At 37.8% G+C, this 22786-nt stretch overlaps 1 protein-coding gene across 12 annotated transcripts in view; it reads right to left on the bottom strand.

Annotated features, from left to right (window-relative positions):
• ROBO2 (roundabout guidance receptor 2) overlaps positions 1 to 22786 on the bottom strand; it is an 891080-nt gene that overhangs the window by 380723 nt on the left and 487571 nt on the right. For all 12 annotated transcript variants that reach the window (XM_017829032.1, XM_017829038.1, XM_017829041.1 and 9 more), the window contains exon 2: positions 20367 to 20693. In XM_017829032.1, the coding sequence (XP_017684521.1) occupies positions 20367 to 20693 (327 nt within the window). The remainder of the gene's footprint in view (positions 1 to 20366; positions 20694 to 22786) is intronic.

The raw sequence follows: 22786 nt of genomic DNA, 5'->3' as shown, positions 1-22786 counted from the left end.
CCATCACAGCACTCACAAGAAACTATCCTGAAGGCAGAGCCAAACTTGGCCTCTTCAAATGATCACAACTAGGTCAGGTGACAGACAACAGAAACTAGTCTTATCTTGGAATAAAAGAGCAGATAGTCTAAAGAAGAGAATAATAATTATCTAGAATATAACAGATAGATATAACACACAAACAGACACAAATTTACAAAAATATACCAATACAGACACACACTTTATAATTCTTCCTGCTTAGTATTATTTTCTACTATTTTAATACACTTATTAGTCAATATTAACAAAAAATTAAACAGTATTGCAACCTATCAAAGAAATGTCCCTACTCTACATAAACACAAAGTTTAATAATCCATTCACTGATCATATCTATAGTTCACTCTCTGTTTTCATATGTTCTGGTAAGTTAGTATTTCCTCCTACAGCATTACAGAAAAAGTTTGTCAAATGAATGCCAGCAAGCAAAGCCTACTGTTCTGTAAGGTTAGAGCCATAAGAATCATTAACTCTCAATACAAAAGCAGTTCTGTCAAAACAGTTCCCTTTGACAGCTGTAACTACGACATCTATTTTGATTATAACTTTGCCTATAATATAAATTGACATATTACAGAAAAAGACCTGTATTAATCAGAAAGGTTAAAACCAGCACTTGCCAATAAGCCTGAACTTGAATCATTTTATTGCTTTATTGTGCCAAAGCCTTCAAGTGCACTGAAAGTTAGGAGCAAAAACTGATTTGCAATACACATTATTATAGCATTATTCAAAAACTTAGTACATTTTATTCCTGATTATACAAAATTGTATCCTTTTCACCCATTAATCCAATTTATCATAAACAGGTCAAAAAAATCTAATAAAAAACTGGATTAATTCTCACTTGTAGAACAATTTGAAAGGTGTAACTATATTTTAATATACATATATATATAGTCATAAGTATGAAAACAATGTCCATTTTTTAGATATTAAATCTAGGAATGTGTACCAGACAGCAACTAGCTTCCTTCTCTTTGTAGTATCTGTGAAAGCATTATTTGGCTCCAGTAAAGTTAAGTGAATAAAAGTACTGCTTTTACATTTTTCAAGAGTGTGTCCATATAGGTCACATATTTTCATAAAGCTTGTTAAAAAAAAAATCAAACCCTAAAGAATAAACTCCTTAAAAGCATTTCTGTTATTGACTGAATTAAGACTAATTTTTCCTAACATGGGATATTAAGTAGAAAATGAGCGGAAAATTAATTTTATATTGAAATGTGTGTTTCAATGGAGTTTCTTCTAAATCCATCTGGAAAATTGAGTTACAAATTAAAACTTAGGTAAAGAAAGACCTGCCAGTCATTTTAGCACTTTCTTTGAGCCAACCTATCTGAGGCAGCTGCAAACCTACACTTAAGGGTCATATATTTTCTTTCAAATCTGCTTCCAAATGCAGCTCAGAGAATGGACTATGACAATGGTTTAAAGCTTTATTCCCCTCTGCAGTTACAAGTCATCACAATGCTGACTCTAATCAGGTTACTCTGCATCTGTCTGTCACAAATAACCTAGTAACAACTAAATGGATTGCCATAAATCTTTCAATTAGAATTTATAACTTTATTAGCACAATATTTCTGAACTGATTGCATTACTTTGAAGAGCAGCTTTCATTTATTTTGTCATTTGGGGGTCAAACGTGTACAAAGGCTGGGAGCTGCATACACAATAGGAAGCCTCACTTCAACTTCATGGTGGTCTCTGGAATTTCTCTCCTCCAGAGGATGCAGCCCAATTTTTAAAGGAACACTTTGCCTGCTGTGCCCAGGGTGAATGGTGGTACCTCACTCAGCTAAATGTGACCAAAGTTTCTTCAGGACACCCAAGGGTTACACTGCCAGTTTTATGGCCCTGATAAGGCTTCAGAAAACAGCAGTTTGCCACTGGGTAAGTTTTCAAAGGGTTTTATGCCTTTGTTTTTGCTTTAGAGCTGCTGAAATCCATGCCAAGGATCAAATCTCTCTCCTAAGACATGAGGATCAGGTGATAGTCACTGATCGTAACAAATGTGGCTGGATACACCTCTACCTTGAGGTAGGGGGGAAAAAGAGCAAATGGCACTAATTCACTAAAAAGTTTTAAGTATTTATTTCATTATTATATAAGTGCTCTGTATTTTCTTTGCTGAATTATAACAATTCTAAACAACACAAATTATGGTAAAGTAGAGGAAATAACATAAATGAATTCATGCTAAATACATAAGCTCACATGCACTAACACCCCCAGAACCAAGGCACAGTTTAAGTATCATTTTTGTTTTAATGGACTAACTCTTGCAAATTTTAGATATAACAGATAAAATTTGAAATTTGGGGGGGAAAATGAACATTAAAATTCCATACTGACAACAGTTTTAGCAGTGACTGAAGCTAAAGTCACTTTTCCACCTGAAGATTGAAAAAGATCAGGAGTCCAAGGGGAAAAGGGAACCTTCAGAAGACGAGGGCTCAGAAATAGCCACGCATTCCTTTGTGCTTTCCCTATTATCAAATGGGAGCTCCCAAAGTTCTGCAAGGCTGTTAACATGGGTTAGATTCTCTGGTGAGATCTAGGGATAACTTCTCAGCTGTTTGTGTGAAACTGTAAATGCAGATACAAATAACAGGTAGTTCACTACTTGTTCTTACTTAGAGACAAAGGTGAAAGGTGCCAAACGGGTGAAAAATGCCAACCAGGTGAAAAGTGCATGTACAGGGAGACCGTGGTCTAAGAGGGGACTTCAGCTCATACTTAGATGTCATAGAAAAAAAAGAATTCATTACCCTTCTTGCCAGAAAGCTGTGGAGGCATCAGTTTAGATTTTATTTCTTCCTTACAAACACAGAAAAACGTTCTCTAAAAGGGAGACCTTGTTAAATAAAATATCATAGAAAGGAACTGGTTTATTTGGCACTTGGTGTTGCCAGAACCAAACTAAGAACAGATCTACACAAGAAATGAATCCACCCTATTTTAGCTTCTGCTAACCTAGACCATTCAAATGGGGGCTTGCAACCCAAGATTTGAAACCCAAACAGACTTGGGTATCCTTAAAAAACAAATCAAGCCTTGCTATTTCTACAAGTACAAATCACGCTCCTTCCTGCTTCCACACACCTCTAACCTTTACCTGACCCTGCACCCAAAACCAAAATTTGTTCAAGGCAGCCCAAGAATCTTGAACTAGTTGATTTCAAAGATGCTGTGGAAAGAAGTGTCAGTTGTTAGAAATCACACTGCATTCGTTTTCAAACGGACACGCCATAAGGAGCCAAAATAACTTCTGGCTTATCTTTACACACCTTGGTCTTACTGATAAGAAGTTTGGGAAGGAGCCTTTAAAAATGTTAAATAGCTTAAAAAACCCCCCAAGCAGTAGTATCTTACTCCCTAACAAAATTGCGTAGCAGCAAACTAATTATCTTCTACACTAGAACCCCTTTAAATCTCTAAGGAAAACAAGAAAATATACTAAAAAATATAATAAATGCTCATGTATTACTTAAAATCTACAACCTCTTCTGTTCAAGAGCATCTCCATAGGGACTCCTAAGGAAAATAGAGTGGCTACATTTCTTAAAAACTAGAGGAAAAGATAGAATGATATACCAGTTTATTCATCAAACCACACATAATTTACATTTAGGAGAAATGGCTTGGTTCTCTGTTCCTGATTCCTCCTGAGATTTAAGTACATTTAAAGTCCCACCATTTCTGAGTACACAATTTCCTGTGGCTCCTGGCTGGCCACCACCAAAGTGTCCACATGTGCCTTTGCTGAATGTAAAGAATAAATGCAATGCAGGCCTATCCCAGTCTGAGAGTCAGTAACGGGGTGCAGAGTTAGGAAAGAGGAAATACAGGCCACCCATATTCAACTTCAAATCCATCAGACATGGCTCTTGACATTATTTCACCAGAGCAATGTGCTGTCAGGATGAGAGATCACAACCATTTATTTTTAAATCTGTTTTAAGGCTTGTAATATCAGCAAAACCTGGTATACTGAACAAAGGCTTGAGTTAGATTATAAAAAGTTTTCACACTCCTGGCATAAATTTGAGAAATCTTTGGTTTTGCAGCTCTGAATCTAACAATGTAAGCACTGCATTCATTTTTTGGGAAGATTTCTGATTTTTCCTCTCAGTATTTAGTTATGAAAATACATTAATACATCCAGATATTAGAGCAATGAACATCATCTATCCTAATAAATGTTACAGATAGCTCTCTTCTGTAAAGCAGCTTTCATTCTTAGGCCTACCTAGAAACTTGGTTGAAAGAAACTCTACAAATTTATAAAGATTTAAACACTATTTCTCAATCCAAAGGTAGCATGTTCAGTTTTAAGAAAATCAGACAAAACTTACATACTTAATTTCCTTCCTGGTTAAATTCCCCTTTATTTAAAACTAAAAGTTTTTTATCGGTTATGACTACATATTTTGAAAAGCTTATTTTTAACTCAAGACCACACAGCTGTAAAAGCAAGAAGTACTTAGTGTACCTAAAACCTCATAAGATTGATCTGTATTATACTTAACCACTGAAATGGAAAACTGAGAATATTAATATGGCAGCTTTGACATCACAACAATTGATGCAAATTCTAGGGTCTAACTTGATAATTCCTGCATGCTTCCCCCAGTGAAAGAGCAGAATTATTGTCATATTCTGAGCATATGTGTAGTTTAACCTTACTTCATTTTTTGTAACAGGGAATTGTGACAAAGAACTGGAATTCATTTTCTAAAATAACACATCTTATGTGTCAATAAAAAGAAACAAGAGAAGTCACAAGAATTAATGAGGTTGGTTATTAATCAGGGATCTCAAAAGGATATTATCAACTCTAAAGCAAGTCAGATGTCAAACTTGGGTTAAAAGTCATTTGAAGTACTGCATATATTCTTCCACACTTTGGGATAATCCCCTCTAGATTAATGCTTTCTTATCATTTTTTCCCTCTCATCTTATTCAAAACCCTTACAAAAAGAAAAATCAAGGAGGCAGTAAAAAGTAGGGTACTTTTGCAGTAAGAAAATAAGCAGCCAGAGCACGTGAAGTCTCTCTGGGCTAAAAGAACAACTTTGTGTACAAAGCTGTGCATGTGGATAAACACTGATGAGATCCAGTGGGCAAACACTGCTCTTGTATCAAGAGGAGCAGAATGTCCCACAGTTCCCTGCCACACCAGCACTATTGTACCACTGCCCATCAGGAGCACCCCGAGCCTCACAAACTCTTTGGAGATAAAAAGGTGGTGCCCAACAGTTTGTAAAATAGGGGTGGTAATACCTAGAAATCTGTAGCAGAAGAAAGAACTCAAACCACGGCACTCTCGTTCTAATCAAAATCGGGAAGGAATATTAGGTAAAAGGGGAAAATCAAAATCTGCATTAGTAAATACTTCATACAATGGACATTACAAACTGAAAAAAAAGAAAAAAAATTGTTTCTGCAGCCTGTTTCCACAAAGTTTTAACTCAGATTTCTATTTGTAGTGACAGCAGGTTTAACCTATGAAAGAATTTAAGAGCTTAAACATGATCCATTAATTGGTTAACTGATACAAGCACTGAATGTAAGGTTTGGGTCTGACTTTTATTTTAGTACTCGCAATAAAAATGTAGTTTAACCATTGAAAAAAAGGAAAAGAAAAATCAATCACTTTACCTTCTCTGAAATCATCTTCCCCCTTTGGCTGCACATGACATTAAAGGTCTCAAATGTCACACTTGTAAACTGTTTGAAATTAAAAGATGTTTCTATGGAACTGCTATATTAATTGGAACCTAAAGCTATTTATGATTTAAAAGAAGAATAGGAAGTAGGTACTTGAAAAACCTAAAAAAGTAGAAAGGAAAAGAAACAGACTCTTAGGCCTCCCAGAAATAAAACCCACTAAATTAAGAATTGTAAGAATTAAGGATTACAACTCCTTGAACCTTAAACATTAAGCCCACTACAGAAGCAAATCATTAACAATTTACTTCCATAAAGACATTTGTTAATAGCTGGTATAATGCCAACATAGAAGATTTATTAGATGTTAAATGATGAAAGCAACACTTCCCTAAAAAGTCCCTCTTATCAGTCCAATAGGTTATGGATTAAAAGTCATATTTGCTCAAATCTACCCCATTCTGGCTCTGCTGTGTGGACCACTTTGGAAGATGAAGAATAATGACAACAAATCAACTTGGAACTTCTTCACTATGAGAGATTTCACTTCACTACTGCATTCAGCAGTTTTCTCAGCTGCATCTTTGAGGTCAACAGCTCAAAAGAGTATTGGATAAATTTGCTTCACAAGTCACTCTCAACACTCTCAACTTCTAATCCTATTAGGAGTACCATGAGAGGGGAAAAAATAAAAACAAAACAAAAACCCACAAAGTGTGTTTAATAAATTTTCTTTGGGCATTTTTTCCCTGTTAGTTTTCATAAGTTTCCTGAATATACAGCCATCTGGAAGCAACATTTGTTTGACTTGTCTCTGAAGCAACCATGTCCATTATTCCCTTTACACTTCTTTCATAGCACACGATGTGTATTTCGTATTTGGGCTAAGAAGCCGGTGCCATTTCTAATTTTTATAAACAATGATTTTATTTTCTTTAATGAAGTTCTTACTGACATTAGATTGAAATCACCTGCACATTTTCACCGGTTCATCTGCTGGAAGGACGAGGCTTTGGATGTCGCTTTCTGACACCAAGATTTTTCTTGGCAGGTACACACAAATTTGTGAAAATAAAAACCTCAGCACAGGAGCACCAACAACTCATCAATCTGTAAATAAATGTACTATTACCTGGAAGTACAGTAGTATGCCATTCCCAACTGGCCTTGCTCCAGAACTGGACTCCAAAAAATCCCTAATCTTAGACAGGCCATCAGACAGCAATGACAAGGTTTACTGTGTGTCAGGGATGGAATTAATAGGTCTCTCAAGAGATACCTGTTTCAATATGAATTTGCCAGTTTTAGATTTCAAAAATCATTACATGTTTTCTGTTTCACAACTGTCCAGTTGCTCTAAAGCCAAAGCTTCTTCCATTCTGAAAAGCACTTTTATTTCTCGAAACACTTCAGGAAATCAGTGAATTACAGCTTTGGAAGTTATTAAGCTTGCTTCTGACCCTAGAACACTCTTTAGTAGTTGGTACTAATAAGTGTGTTTATCACCAAAAAAGATGATGCCCTTCTAAATTCTGTGATATCTCTCCTATCAATCATGAGCACAACATTCCCAGTACCCAGATCCATGATCACTCAGGTAGCTGAGCATGTTACTGCTCAGGCAAACACGTTATGAATTCTCAGATGATGAACTATGCTAAGGCTGGATGTCAGAGGTGATGGAACTGATAATCCATCAGTAATTTTCTAACCACTACAACATCTCTGACCCATTGAACTAAATAAATGTATTTAATCACTGACTAGTCAACTGATCAGAAAGTGCCACGGGGTGAAGTGAGTGTCTTGACAAAGAGAAGACAGGCACTACCTGAAAACCAGTGTCCCAACAAGCATATCTTATCTCAGCCTCTTACCCACAGAGACGGATTCAAAATGAAATCATACTACAGAAAAAAGTTTTTTTTATGATAAAACACAAAACTCCTCTTGTAAGATTATTCTTAAGAAAATAATTCTGGCAACATATCTCAAATTGTCTTTTCTTGTAAACAGATTAGGTCAAAACCACAAAAGACCCTCTCTGATCACTTCTGGTGAGTCATAGCCCAAATAACACATGATCCCAGCAAAGGATGCAGCTTTTATAGAAGGCTTTTCAGCACCTTTCTGGATGATGTATTCTACCTCTGGTCTGACTCCTGCCAGCTTCATGACTAAGAAGAATGGTAGGCCAAATCCTGCACCCTTCACAGAAGTCTTAAGCAAACTTTTCCTGGCACACATAAACCTGACCACATAGAAAGCAGTACTTTCCCCAGGTGTTCCCGTGGCAAATCAACGTGCCTCCCCAGCACTGGGTTATTAATGTCTCATTTTCCTGATGTTCTGTGTTGGCAGCCACGACAGAAAGCTTTGAACTTGTTTATTCACACTTGTTTAATCCTGTCTCCACACAGCACATGGCAGCCTGTGGGGCTCGGAAGATGGATGAGTGAAAGCAAGGCCGCGAGGGGTCAGGGTCGGGGTGTCGCTGAATCTCAATAACTCCATCACTCACTGCAGCAGCACTTCAGAGGTCACCTCAGCTGAGGAGCTTGGGATAGGCAGGGGGAAAACAGCTGGCACAACTGTACACATATTGCCTCCAGTTGATGATACATATGGAGACAAGAACAAACCCTCACGCTGCACCTTGAGTGGGTTTCAGTCTACTTGGTCAGAAAAAGAACAAAAGGAAATAGATTTTTTTTTTTTACAAATATCTGGTAGGTATCAAGCAGCAGCATGAAGGCTGAAGAGAGGACCACTAAAAATGAGAAAAATAGCATCAGTTTAGTATTTCTTCTGTAACTACTGGCATATGTATTGGATTAAGGAAAGGAGCAAAAGGAGAGCACGATGTCATAGACTGGTTGCAGTAAACAATGGCAGTGGATGGAAATGCATTTCATGCTGCAGCTGTATTGTGCACACTGTGCACCTGACAAAGAAGCTTCTTTGAAACACAGACGGCACAGATGACACAAACCTCTACACTGTCTCCTACTTAGGGATTTTAATGTGCATCAATGATAAATCCTAATTTTTTTAATCTTATGTTTAGAGTATATATGCATCTCATATATATATATTTCATGCATATATATAAAAATTATTAATAATATATATATGATGGTTAAATAGCTGTATACCTTACAGGTCCTAAATAATATTGCCAATACTTCATTATAATTTGAGAGCAAATAGTTAAGTTGTTAATAACTATATTGCACACTTTATCCTGTTTGTTATCCTGTTCTGTATGTCACTGACGGAACTTGATGACATGCTGAAACAAAACTGTCCTTTCTTATACTCGTAACTTCTACTTTTTACATCCACTCCTCATCATAAACCATTCTGCAAAAGTGCAATTGTTTCCAAGAGAGATGGAAATTAGTATTATTAATCTACCTTTAAACACATCTGCAGCATTGGAATAAAATAGGGAAGGGGTTTGATCCAGCAGAAACCAAGTTCTTATTTGTTCAGTAGGCAGTTGTATAACAAGAAAAGTGAAATACAAACTTAGATCTGCACATAGGCTCAGTATATTTATAACCAGTCAAAATATATTGATGAATAGGAAAATTAGCAAGTGAATTATATAAAATAGTCAAAGACAAGCTTTTATTCTAGCAAGAGAAAATAAGTCCTTACAATCCGAGCAAGTAATTTGATAAGAAAATCCAAGATAAAAAACCCCAGGGCTCTGTCCCAAACTCCCACATTTCCATTTCCACAACAAATGTAAAAGCATGGGCCTTCAGTGGAGGTGTCACTCAGATGAATGACACTGGTGGGGAAATATGGGAAATTCTACAATGATTCACAGATCAAATTTTAATGGTTTGTTTTTTGTGGGTTTTTTTGGAGGTTGGGGGGTGGAGGGGATAGTGGTGCTGGTTTGAGGTTTGATTTTTTTTTCAGTTGGTTGGTTTTCTTTCTGAGTTGTTTTTGTAAGATGCCAATTTCTTAAAGACAAAGCAAACTCTTTTGTTTGGATTGCTACAACTTCTTTCCCCGTGGTCCATTTTCTGAAAAGTATGTTTCTTTTAAGTGCTCCCAGGAGGGAGGGTGGGAGTGGGGGGTGGTGTTTCCACACCTTCAATGAGGTTGATAGAATCAAAATTTACATAACACATAAAATCTATTAAAAAGCCCAAAATCTGCAGTAACTAATACATTCAGAATCGGATGCTGCTCAAATAGGAACACAATAAAAGCACGAAGAAAGCCACCTGTGTTTTTACAGTAGGAAGGGGGAGGTAAATAAAGTGAAGAATATCCCTCATATTTTTAAGATATCATACTACCAATCAAAATATTTGGCTTCTGCCTGTGGTTCTGCAATCAGCATGATACATGGCTTTGAACAGATGGCTCTGAAGCTCAAAGAAAACATAACTGATGTTCAGTATTGCCACCACTGGCTGTCAGACATGCCTCTCTAGCAGTGGAATTTACAGGTTTGAAAGCAGATAATTAAGCTGCTTGTACAGTAGAATAAGAATTATATATATGCTAAGGGAATTAAACTACTGGAGGAAGACATGATTTCTAGTTGCTGATTCTGAATTTGAAACATAAAAGAAATCTATAAAAGTGAGAAGACAGAGTTAGAAACAGTGTAGGTGGAACACAAAAGCAAGTACTTTCCAAAAGTAATTTCAAGTTAATTTTTTTTTGCCATTTACTGTTTCATAACAAAGATGCTTTGCTAAAAGAAGAAGCCATTCTGGCATACCTTGAAAAAGTTAAACTTGCCAGTTTGCCTCAGTAGCTTCCAATTTATACCCAGACTGTGCTCGCACATGGGCTTTGTTACCTACTTGATTTAAAAAACATTCCAAATATTCTATACTTCAAGAGAAAAGCAAAGTGCAGAGAAAGAATGGAAGGTTAACTCCGTGCAGACATCTCTTTCATAAAGACAATCTTCCAGTAAAGACAACAAACATCTGTGACAGTGTTTCACCCAGATGCTTTCAACTACTCCAGGTTTTCCACTACCTGGGCCTTTTTCAGATTCTAATGAAGAAAAAGAATTGTATTTCTTGAAAATTCATGAGGGGAATAAGCAACTTAAATTGTTTATACTTAAAACACGTGAGCTTAAACACTTTAAAGTGTGTAAGTTCGTGTATTCTCCTAACCAGTGTCTGTCTTTGTAACTCTCCAAGATGGACCATTGCACTAGATGGACCAACTGGGAGACCCAGTGGGCCATTATTCCACTGCCTTAGATGTAAAATAAAAGACATGATACATAAAACTACCTCAAATGTGCTGCTCTGGAGAAAACACAAGAATCCTTTCATTCTAACCACACCTAAAATTCTATTTCACATTTATCACTGCTAAAATACAAAGTGATCATGCTGTTATCTGTCAGCTTTAGGAGTTTATAACAGTCAGCAGATGGGGAACTTTTTATATCTGAAAATATTTATATCTTTATACTTTTTTTTACATTATGACCTGAAAAATAATTCCAAAAATTAGCTGATACAGTTTCCTTTGCAGGATTGCTACTCATCTGTTTAAACTGGGAATACTCTTCCTCAGGTTCTCATGTATGGACTGGTATTTTGAGACTATAACAGAAAGAAACTATTTCCTTCCCAACAAGCATCATTCCTATGGTTTAACCTTGCTGAGTTGATAGTTTCTTCATAGGTCAACAGAAACTTGTTTCCTTCCCATTTATTTCACCAAATGATTTTACATAACAGGTGAGTAGGTTTGAGACCAATTAGTAGAAACAAAGTCCTCCAGCAAGATGCAGGTGGTTTAAAAAATTGCCAATTTTGAACGCCAAGGCCACCACCTCCTTTGGCATGCCAAGCCCAGCAGGACCCAACAGAAGGATCACATTAAACATGAAGAATGGAATGATATTGAAGACTAGCACAGGAGACACTCACTGAAGTGCAATAGAAAGTGCAAGGTCATTTGCTTTCAAACTGATCACTGGAAAGTTTACTGCAAAGTAAAGTTCATCTGTTACAGGTCACAGAGGAAGAGAAAGATCTGCATCTGATCACTCCAGAATTACTGTGAGCTACCAAATGCTTAAAAAAGTTACCCATGATCACATGAGTGACAGATAAGGAACAGTGAAGGTAGTTATTACATTAGTTCACAATGCCCAGCATGCAAGTCTTGAAATGTTATTGTATATATGCTAAGGGAATTAAACTACTTGAGGAGATCATGATTTCTACTTGCTGATTCTAAATTTGAAACACAAAATGCAATCTACCCACTCATGTCTCAAAAAATGTGTGTAGAGATGAGAAGTGACACCACTGTAGTCTATAAATACCAAGGAGAGAAAACAACTAAAGAAAAAAAAACAGATCATAGAATCATCAAATGGTTTGAGTTGGAATGGACTTTTTAAAGGTCACCTAGTCTCCAACTCCCCTGCCATAAGCAGGGGCATCTTCACCTAGACCAGGCTGCTCAGAGCCCCATCCAACCTGATCTGGAATGTTTCCAGGGATGGGGCATCCACTACCTAGCTCTGAGCAGCCTGTTCCAGTGTTTCACCATTTCCATAGTAAAAACCTTCCTTATATATACTCTTAAGTGACCCTCCTCCAGTTTAAAACCATTACCACTTGTCCTATCACAGCAGGCCCTGCTAAAAATTTTGTCCCCATCTTTACAAGTCACCTTCAAGTACTGAAAGGTCACTATAAGATCTCACCTCTCCAGGCTGAATAATCCCAGTTCTCTCAGCCTTTCCTCATAGGACAGGTGACCCAAAACCACAAGAACTAGCATAAATCAAGCATGTTTCTGTTTACACTGGGAAACATGAAAATTATTTTTCTCACCATTGGAATATGTAAGTTCCAAGACAGGCTTTCAACAGGAACAGGGAATAATGCGAGTGAGCTTGAGGATGAAGGGAAAGGCAATCAAACTGCCTTTCAAAGTGCAGCTTGAAATGTTTCTGAATGGAATTACAAAATACAGCTGTATAGAATACAGGAACTCAGAGATCCAGCACCCCCAGATCTTTCCATCACTACGTCCCTTTGTACAGTGGCAAACAGATCCATGAGACAGCAGAATGGGACTGTGCACGCCTCCCTCCTCTATCCCAAGGAAGCAATTTCCCAAGCAGCAGTATATATTCACATCTCTGCCACTTGAAAAATTCAAGCAAGAGGAGTGGAACAAAACCGCCACTTCATTTCCCACATAAACTCCATATATTAGAAATATATGGAAATTATTCAAAATATAGAAATTATTCAAAATATAATATCTGTGGGAGCATTTGAAGTGGAACTATCACCAAAACCATGATTAAACTTGAGTCCTCTAAGAACAGGAAGGAGGGAAGTACATATCTGTACAAAGAAAGGGAAAAAAAATGAAGGATAAGGTTTTGGTGCCTTCAAACAAATATAATTATCAGAATAAAAAACCTATATCTATATATATATAGATGGGTATATGTAAAACATCCACCCATCTCACCACAATAATTACCTTACTAATGAACTTAGTTAGAATTGAGATCATGCCAAGTTTGCAAAGGAATGGTCTGAAGCATTGCTTAAAATGAGTACTTTTTTAAACCTATCTGACACTGCAGAATAGTACAACATGAATGAAGCACATGCCAATAGCTGATATTTCATTTAACATTCAAATAGTGCTTGTAGGCTCCTGAGTAAATGGAACAGAGCTGTAAAAATGCAATGTTATCTTGTTTTCCTTCATTTCCCATAGGAACTAAAAATCAAAGAAATGTCAACCAAAAAAAAAAAAAAAAGATCAGTACCTGCTGATGTGCACACCAACAGATCAGCCAGTAGCTGATTTCTTTAAAGGTTTCTGTGAAGTCACCAGTAATTCCTTAGCTGTCAACATTTTACCAGGTAGAGCATTTGAAGTTATATAAACAGAAGGATTAGATTTTAAAAAATAAAATCAAATTAAAGGAAAGGGGAAGAAGGAAGCTGATAAAAATCAAACAAGGAAATGCACAAGAACTTACCAGAAGCAGAATCAGATCAAGCACACTGCAAATAGCTTCTAAAAACGTAACACAAAGTTCCTTTTAGGTGGGGAAAAAGGGTAGATTCTGGGCAGAAGAATTCAAGGGATAAATCAGAGGTCCTATAAACAACTTCTCGAACCATTTCTGGATGTGAGAAGTATTTCTACTGCAGGAATGCTGGGCATGACAGTAGGCTGTGTGACTACACACTGCCCAAGAGCACATGGCAAAGACACACTCACCTGTTCTGAAGGATAAATTCACACAGAGCAAGCAACTTCCAGCTGGTAAGGAAATTTTTCACCAGGCACATGTAACCAGCTGAGCTTAAGTGCTCACAACAAACCCTCTTCTAATAACCAAGTCTGCTTGTTCTGTGTGAACATACCTATCTTTCTTTAGAGTTCACTCGGCTGTGAACCTCTACCCCCCAAAAAAAAAATCTATTATAGGATGACCAGAATATGAAAAGAGCAAGAAAAAGACAATGGAGAACAAGAACAAGGTCTTGAGAAACCCACAGGCATTATACAGCTTGATATTATGACTGAGAGAATTTTAAACATCTTTGGATCTACCTAAAATGGGAGGAGCCATTAGCCCTTTTAGTCTTGGAAACTTTTAAATCTGCATGTCCAGGTGGAGTTCAAAGGCTAAGAAATGAAGATGCAACAATGCAGTGACTTGTGTAAAGCTCAGTGGAGGATACTGGGAAGTACTGCTTCTGTCCACGTGGAGAAAGCATCAATGCTGAAGCACAAACTTAAATGGTTTGTGAGAAATGTGTTAGGAACAGGAGATACAGTTTAGTTTATCCTGATGAAAAGCACCTCTACACTGTAGAAATTCTAGTTCACTCTGGCTACTGGTACAAAAAAAATCACACCCTCTCAAATTTCTAGATTTCTTATCCTAGGTGAATTCAGAAGAAATTAAACCACATACTCAGCTAAAATCTAGACTAATAAAGTAAATAATCAGAACAACTTTTTTTGGCTCAAAAGGAAACTTTGCAACGAGATGTCAAGTCAGGTTTTGGTTTATCTGATGTGTCTTCTCTAACATACATTTATTAACCTCTTTAATTTCTAATAAAATTAACCGTAAGAATTAAGTTGTCCTATATAAAAATGCCATATTATGTAATGTTTTCTACATTCCCAATGGCTTCATCCCAATCCACAGAAAAACCCACAGAAATTGCTTATTGCAAGCTTCAGAAGCACAGAGAAATTTTCAAGTGTTCCCACCAGCTTATGAAATCTGCCTTTTCCCATACTATCTAATCAGCTACGATTTTATTTGTTTTCTTCTATGAGGGAAATTTCATTTCTGTTAAGCATGCTGTGATAATAACTGTGGTTGGTTAAATTTCTGCTTAGAGAAATGCAGAGTAAGAAAAAGCATGATCTTTTCAATGTCCTGATATTGCTCATAGACCAGACCACAGTCTGCAGCATTCCAATTTCTACAATAATCACTTTTGTCTTGATGAGAGGGAAGGAGTGCCAGCTCAGACAGAGAGGTCTTCACACTCTGTTTAGAAGGATGAGAGAGAGAGAGAGAGAGGTGTAAGGAAACAGGACATGCTTTTCATGTGTGAAAGTCACTCCAAGGCAAATCAGATTTTGAAATTATCAGTAACAAAATTAATAACAATTTTACTACTTAAGTCATACATCGAACAGAAACTAGACAAAAAAAGGTCCACCCATTTTAGTCACATACGCTGTGCTCTTTTTTCACTGGATATCTCAAATTAAATTAATAACTCCATTCTTATGAACATACTGCAGCCTTTTGCACATGCTGCAGCAAACAGTCATTAGCATTATGATACAGATGTGACTGCACAGCATATATTTTATACCTCTCAGCCTTCATTCACCGAACATTAAAACATATCTTGTTTATTTGCAAAATTACTGCCTCCCATGTTTAAGATCTGGCTTATGCTTGCTTTGCAATACACCTATGACTCTTCCCACTAAACTCTGTGTACTACTATAACCTCTCTTGTTACAGATAAAAACATAATTCAGTTTTGAATCTAACATAAGCAGGATCATTATGTTTGGAGAGTGTTCCAAAGCCTGCTATTCAAGCAATCTTTGGCATATAAATAATGTAAGACCTCTTCTTTCTCCAAATGACTTCAGTTCAAGCACAGGCTCAGAAAGATGGAAGCCCAAATTTATACTGCCATTACAAAATTCAATCTATTTCTGGTTCTCCAATTGAATTATGACTCAGAGCCTTCCACTGCTTTCTGCACACCAACCCACACACTCCTCGCCTCTGCCAACCCATGCAGAAAAGAATCCTATTTGTGAATATTCCTGAGTTTTATTAGTATATTGAAATGGCAGCAAATCCCAGCTAATCTGAAAAGCCTTATGTTTTCTTTTAAAGGGAAGTAAGGTAGAAAATGTGTCTTCTCCCCCTCCCCCACTGACCTCTGAACCACAACCTCCTTGCCACTAAAGCGTTCAACACCTCATTTAATCTCTCCTCGCTGCAGCGGCACAGCACTGCAAAAGGAAAAGGGAAAAAAAATAATCTGGGGACTTCATCAATTTTTCATGAATTTTCATTTAGGCCAGAGCCCCCTCTAACAGTGGTCGATAGATCAAGCTGCTGTCACATATTTCACACCTGGGGCTCCAGCTGCTCTCCCCGGGGGCCGCCGCTGACTCAGCCCGGACTCAGAGCGGGACCCTCCGGCTCCTCCTCTCGCTCACTCGTGGTGCCCCAGCCCTGGCAGCTGAAACCCTACCCACTGGCACTGCTGCACATGGCTTTCCTGATATTCCCACTGGAAAGCCCCACCACGTAGGTTCAGCCGTGTCGGTTCGTACATTGTGAAAACCTCTGCTTTCGTTTTAAAACTCCTGGCATTCAAATACAAAAGATGTTTCGTGGAAGATTAAACTGTCTCAAGTCTGCTTCCCTTTCTGAAAACCTCCCAAGAAAATCTGAACGTCAACATATTCCTAATAATGGTTGGGAATTATTAGGAATAATAACCCTTTTCAATTTCAATTAAATAACTCTAACAGAAAAAAAAAGAAAGATGTTTTACTCTTCTGAACATAATTATTCATAGATGCTTTAGGACTAAAACATTTATTTTTAATGATTTAACCATAAAAACAGAAACACTACATGAGAAATTGCCACATGCACATCAGAAGACTGGGTTTGCTGCTGGCAATAGCGTTATTTTTTTCCCTTTTGAGGAGGCTCCTACTGAAAAAGTAATCTGCTCAAAGCACACCACGAATTAATGCATTGAAAGAATTAAATAGAATAAGTCATATCAGAGAATTACATATCAATCCTAAATTGTGCCTTCAAATACCAACTTTTTCTTCTAAATACCAACTATTTCTTCTTAAATGTCTTTTGGAATAAGGACTTCCCAAATTGAAGGCAAAAAAATTCTAAAAGCACATTCTGTATATTAATGAAGCTTTTTAACTAACTTTCCAGATCACAATTCTTTTCAGTTTCACTGGCATGGACAAATTCTTCTGAGGATACACATCAGCACAAAAGCATCTGCCCTGGACTACATGAACATGCTCTGAACAGACAGGGATTTAAAAGCCTGTGCCATGCCTTGGTACCCAAATTCATCAGGTTTGGAAAGGTGTTAACTGCTACTCAATCAAAAAGAGCTTAGGGATTTCAGCAACCTGCAAAAACTCACTCCAAAAAAAAACAATGGGCAAAATTATTGCATTCAACACGGGTCACACTCTGCTCTGAATCACTGTGTGTCCCAGCTGAATGTCACTTCTGTATTACACATAAGTATGGATATGTCAGAAGACTTTCAGTCCCACTGCTTTAGTGGCAGGTGTCATGCAGGGGGTAAAAAAAAAAAAGTAAATAGAAGTATATTAAGCACAATAACACTGTTTGTCATCTTAATGCCTAGGCATGAACACGTCTAACAGATACATAAACCCAATAAATATTTCTTCATAAATCATTCAAAAGTTGTTATTGGCAACTGATAATTTATTAAACAAAGTAAAACAATTACAGATTCTCTCTCTAAAACAGCAGACTCAAGTATTCTAAACCTGTAAAAAGCAGCAGTTTGTCTCTAATGGCACAATTTCAGGCCACCTACAGTCAGATAATAATCCAGAACCCAGTTGTCAGCAAAGGACAACCATCTTTTTTTCCCCCGATGATGAAAACAGCTTGGCCTAGTGTGGAAACGCAGTTTTCAACACCATGACAGACAGCACAAGTCAAAGCCATCACAGGCAGCCATCCTCCCATGGACCAGACTGCAGGATCCAGGCAACTCAACAGTCTCCAGCAGCAGCTGAGAACAGGTGAATGGGGACTCTCTGCTGACAACAGCCTGTCAGCAGCAACTCATTCCCTGAGCGTGCAAATGGGTCGCTGCAGACTTGCCCATCCTTTTCAGCCCAGAAATGCTGACATGAGAAAAACAAATAAGAGCCTTAAAATAACTCTTCTCTGCAAGTCAGTTGAAAATCTGATTTAGAACCAGAATTGTATTACGAAGCATCTCAAAACCAAGGGAAAAGCGGTAGTTTTGCTATCATCCTCCAAAGGACACCTTCAATACATGCCAAGTCCTGTGACATGCTTTAAAGCCAGTGAGCAAAAACCACAGCAGAATCTCTAAAATTAAGTGAACAAGCAATGTATATATTATTTACATTTTTCTCCTTTGATGAAGACCCTCCTGTAATCGCAGCTACACTATGGCCCAAGGAAAGATAAAGCACTGTTGAAGTGAAAAAGGAGAGCCTACTTTAGCCTGCTAAACCATTTAATTGGGGGATTCAGTCAGTTAAATCTCAAACCTATGAAAACAGTAAAATAATAATGTTGCTACTGCAAAAACCTCAGCTACGGTTTCACATCTCAGGTTTCACGTTCACGTTGATCCTGCCCTAAAATGAAGCACAGCTTTATTATATTTAAAGTTTTCTCCTATCTCCCACACTGTTCATGCATGACCTGCCACCAGCTACAGTTGTTAGACAAACTCCAGAGAGCACGGATGTTGTAACAAGAGCCTCTCAGCAGGCAGTGAAATAGGGATCAGTGAAAACTGACAGGATACAGAGCACATTTAAATTTCAGAATAATCGGGCGCTTTAATTCGATGACTCAAAGTACAACTGGAACAATCCTCTGAACTTCGGCTGGAGATTTCTGAATCTCAACAGGATTACAATAAAGATTTCAAGTGTTTATGCCTCTCTCCTAGGATTTCTCAACAGACAGTTAAAACTCATGCACAAAGTCACAAATAATCCAGTAATTTTACCTAGTCATACTCACCCAGATTTCAGCCTTCCTTAAACTGATCTTCTCCTCAGTTCCTAAATACCTACAAAACTGAATAACTTTCTGTGATGCCTTTAACTGGCACATTTACTTGTGCTTTGATGGTGTGCCAAAATTGTTTTCATTTTTTGACACAGTTCTAAATCTAGGCTGCAACAGGTGAAAAGCAGTGTAAAAGTCTGTTCTACTTGTCTTATTCCACTATTTAAATATTTAAAAAATGGCATTTTCTGCAATTTCTGAGAAAACTGAAGCCTCAAGATCAAACCACATTAGCTATAAAAGTCTGCAGATGGCATCAGGAATAAAGATTTCTCTTCTGTACTTCCCCCCTTTAAAAAACATACTGTCTAGTGTGTACTTAAATCCATTCTTTATCAACTAAGCAAAACAAGTTTGTGCTAAAGCCCTACTTCAAACATATCTCAGTGAAACCACTGTCAGATGAAGAGCTGTGGGAGGAAAAAAAGTAAGTCCAGCAAGAGGAGAGCATTCATAAATCTACTAAAACACACCTCTTTGTGAAGATACAAGTTCTGAATAAAAATGTGTTTATTCAACCTATATAACTAAGCAGCAAAAAAACATGTGCAACTCATTGTATTTTATGTCTGATGAGCTTGTTTTCTATGTGAATTATAATGAACATGTCTGCTAACTCTACTGGAAGCAGAGCATGCAGCCCAGGTGGTCTCTGAAAGAGCCATGTCGACTTCTCTGTTGAGACAAAGGGAATCGATAAAGACTAGGGCTGCTCCGGATGATATGAGAAATGGCCAACAATTTCACTTGCCATGGACATAATGAATGAGGCCTGGATCAAGTTCATGATAGAGGAGCATATATTGAGGTTTCCAGCAGTACAGAACATGAGTCACCAAGAAGCTGTCTGCTTCTGCTGAGGTAACAGATGATGAGATAAAGAGAAACAGACAGTGCACCTTAGATTAAATGATAGGTATTTTTCCACATTAGTTCCAGTATAACCAGCTTTAGGCATAATTTAAAAATTAGATTATTCTTCAGAGGAAAATTATCCTTTGTCCACGTTTGTGCCAATCATGTTTATACACCAGCTAGAACCTCATTTCAGTATAAATCACTTCTTCTATACAGTCACTGCTACCGAATGAACACACGTAAAAATGCCTTGACTAAGAGCTGCAGCTACTCACAGAAGGTCATATTTATCCACATTTGTTACCTCCCAGGATGCTGGGCGACAGAATAACAGCAACTCTGAAGTCTTACACAATGCTAATGGTACAAAACTACTCACATGCCACTTCCAGAGACGCGTTGCGACTCACGGCTTCTCCGAGGTAGTTCCTCGCTACGCAGACGTAACTTCCTTCGTCGGGTTTGCTCCTGCGCCCGTGCACGATGCGCAAGAAAAACAAAGAGCCGCTGGGCAGCAGCATGCGGTGGGAGCGCGGGTCGTCCTTGTCCGTCTCCACCCGCTCCCCATCCTTGTACCACTCGATGGTGGGGGTCGGCCGTCCCTCGGCTTTGCAGTTCAGAGTTGTTGGCTCTCCTTTAGACACTATCACGTCTGAAGGGTGCTCGACGATCCGGGGCGGAAAGTCCTCCTGGCGGAGACGGGATCCTGGAGAAAAAGAAAAAGGAGAGAACAATTTATTTTAACACAAGTTGCTCTTTTAAGGTCATAAAGTTTCCCCCCCTTCAAAAATTAACAATAAAATATGAAAACCTGTACACAACTGATATTGTTTTGTCTGCTATCAGAGACTATCAGATATTTTAAACCTAAAAACCCAAACTGGACTACAGATACACAGCTCTGAGGCATTTTCAAATCCGTACCAGGCTTAAAGGAGGATCTCTTACACATAATGCATGACAACCTTTTTCTTGTTACAATAATCTTTCTTGTTCCAATAATCTTTCTATTTACATTTATTTCTAGATCTCTGTGTGCTTTCAGAATCATGGCTGCTGCTCTCCCATCCTTTCATCTGCCAGATTCGATAGAAGGACATCCAAACCCAATGCATCTTACCGCCCATTGGTTAACAGTTCTTTATAGTTTTTTATGTATGCTTTGTATCCCTTTTCCACAAACAGTTCAGATATGGAAACAGAAGGAAGAAAAGAAAATCCCTATACAGATATCTGGACTGTCAGCTCACTTTAGAAATTTTCAGTGGATTGCATGCATATACACACATAGGCAGAGAATCATAGAGTGGCCTGGGTTGGAAGGGACCTGAAAAATCATTTAGTTCCAACACCTCTGCCATGGACAGGAACACTTTTCTTTACACCAGGATGCTCAGAACTCCATCCAACCTGTCCTGGAACACTTCAGAATTAGTTGTACAGACACAGTCCACCACTGCACCTTAGACTACATCAGTCTGACAACTGGCATTTCTACAAGAAACACGTCACAGCAGTTCATGCCTCTTCATTGGGTCTCAAAAATGAAGTAATCTTTTCTAGCATGGATCCTGAAAAAAGTCCTTTGAGTGGAGCTGCCACATTAGTACAACTGGTCTGCACTTCTTAAATACAAGGTAGGTCAGCTTCTGCAGGTTAGTGAAACATTTGTTTCAATTTTCTGATCAGCAGTTTTGCCAAGTCCCAGAAAAGCCATTTAACATCAGTGTCTTAATTATATTCTAGGTACTGCATACTTCAAAACATTGTCAATGCCTCTTTTACTCCAAAAGTTATGAGGAAAGGCATAAGGATCCATTCTACAGTGAATCCACCCTTGGACTTTTACTAACACTGAGGTCATTAAACCAAGGCTTGCCACAGCAGTAAGTGTTACACCACTGCTGCACAAATGGGCTTTTTCAGTGGATCCAGAGTCTATCACCAGGATAGCAAAGGAATCCATAATACTGTTATATGAAAAAAACTCCAACCTACACCTAAGCACAGATTAAATTATGGTACATTTAGCAACGAAAGATATATTTTATTCTCCCTTCTGTTGACAAGAAAAAGAAAGACATTTAAAATCTAGAAGGAGAATTTTCAGGTGAAGAGTATCTCTAGTCCATGACACTACAAACAACACTGGAAAAGACTGAAATCACCATTAAAGATGAACACTTGACAGTACATGGGACTAAAAAGCTAGCTTAATATATTGACTAGAGACATTTGTATTTATAAACTCTCCACACAAGTTTACCAATTTAATTCATTGCTTATTCGCAAAAAGCCAACAAAATCCCACTAGCTGTGTTAAAAAGTTTCTACAAACAGTATCAGGAAGAAAGGGAGAGCTGAGGTTTTCCTGAGACATGAGAGAGACTTAAGTCAAAGAAGAGAACAGATACAACTGAATTTTGATAAATGGTTATCAGAGGGCAATCAAATGAGCAGCACGAAATCCAAAATGCAAATCCAAACGATTAGTCTTCTTGTACACGACCATTTGTTGCAAGCTTTCAAAACTCCTAGCAGTACATTCAACACAGAATTACAAGCCATGTTCAAACCTTTCAAAAGGGTTTTCACCCTTAAAAGTTAAATCTTTTATCTTATAGAGCCTTATTCAAAACTGCTCCTCAGGTCACAGTAGGGCTAATTCTTCCTCCTCAGTACTGATATTTATCACAGAACTCATGTTTACCTCACTCTACCCTGTTTAAGTCATTTGTGCACAAGAGAGGGTTGAGATGTGAGCAGCAGAGACCATGCCAATCAGCAAGGAGAAAGGCT

This window comes from Lepidothrix coronata, unplaced genomic scaffold (assembly GCF_001604755.1).
Source record: "Lepidothrix coronata isolate B3197 unplaced genomic scaffold, Lepidothrix_coronata-1.0 Scaffold157, whole genome shotgun sequence".
NCBI lineage: Eukaryota > Metazoa > Chordata > Aves > Passeriformes > Pipridae > Lepidothrix > Lepidothrix coronata.
This window is presented reverse-complemented; position numbering and strand designations above follow the sequence as displayed.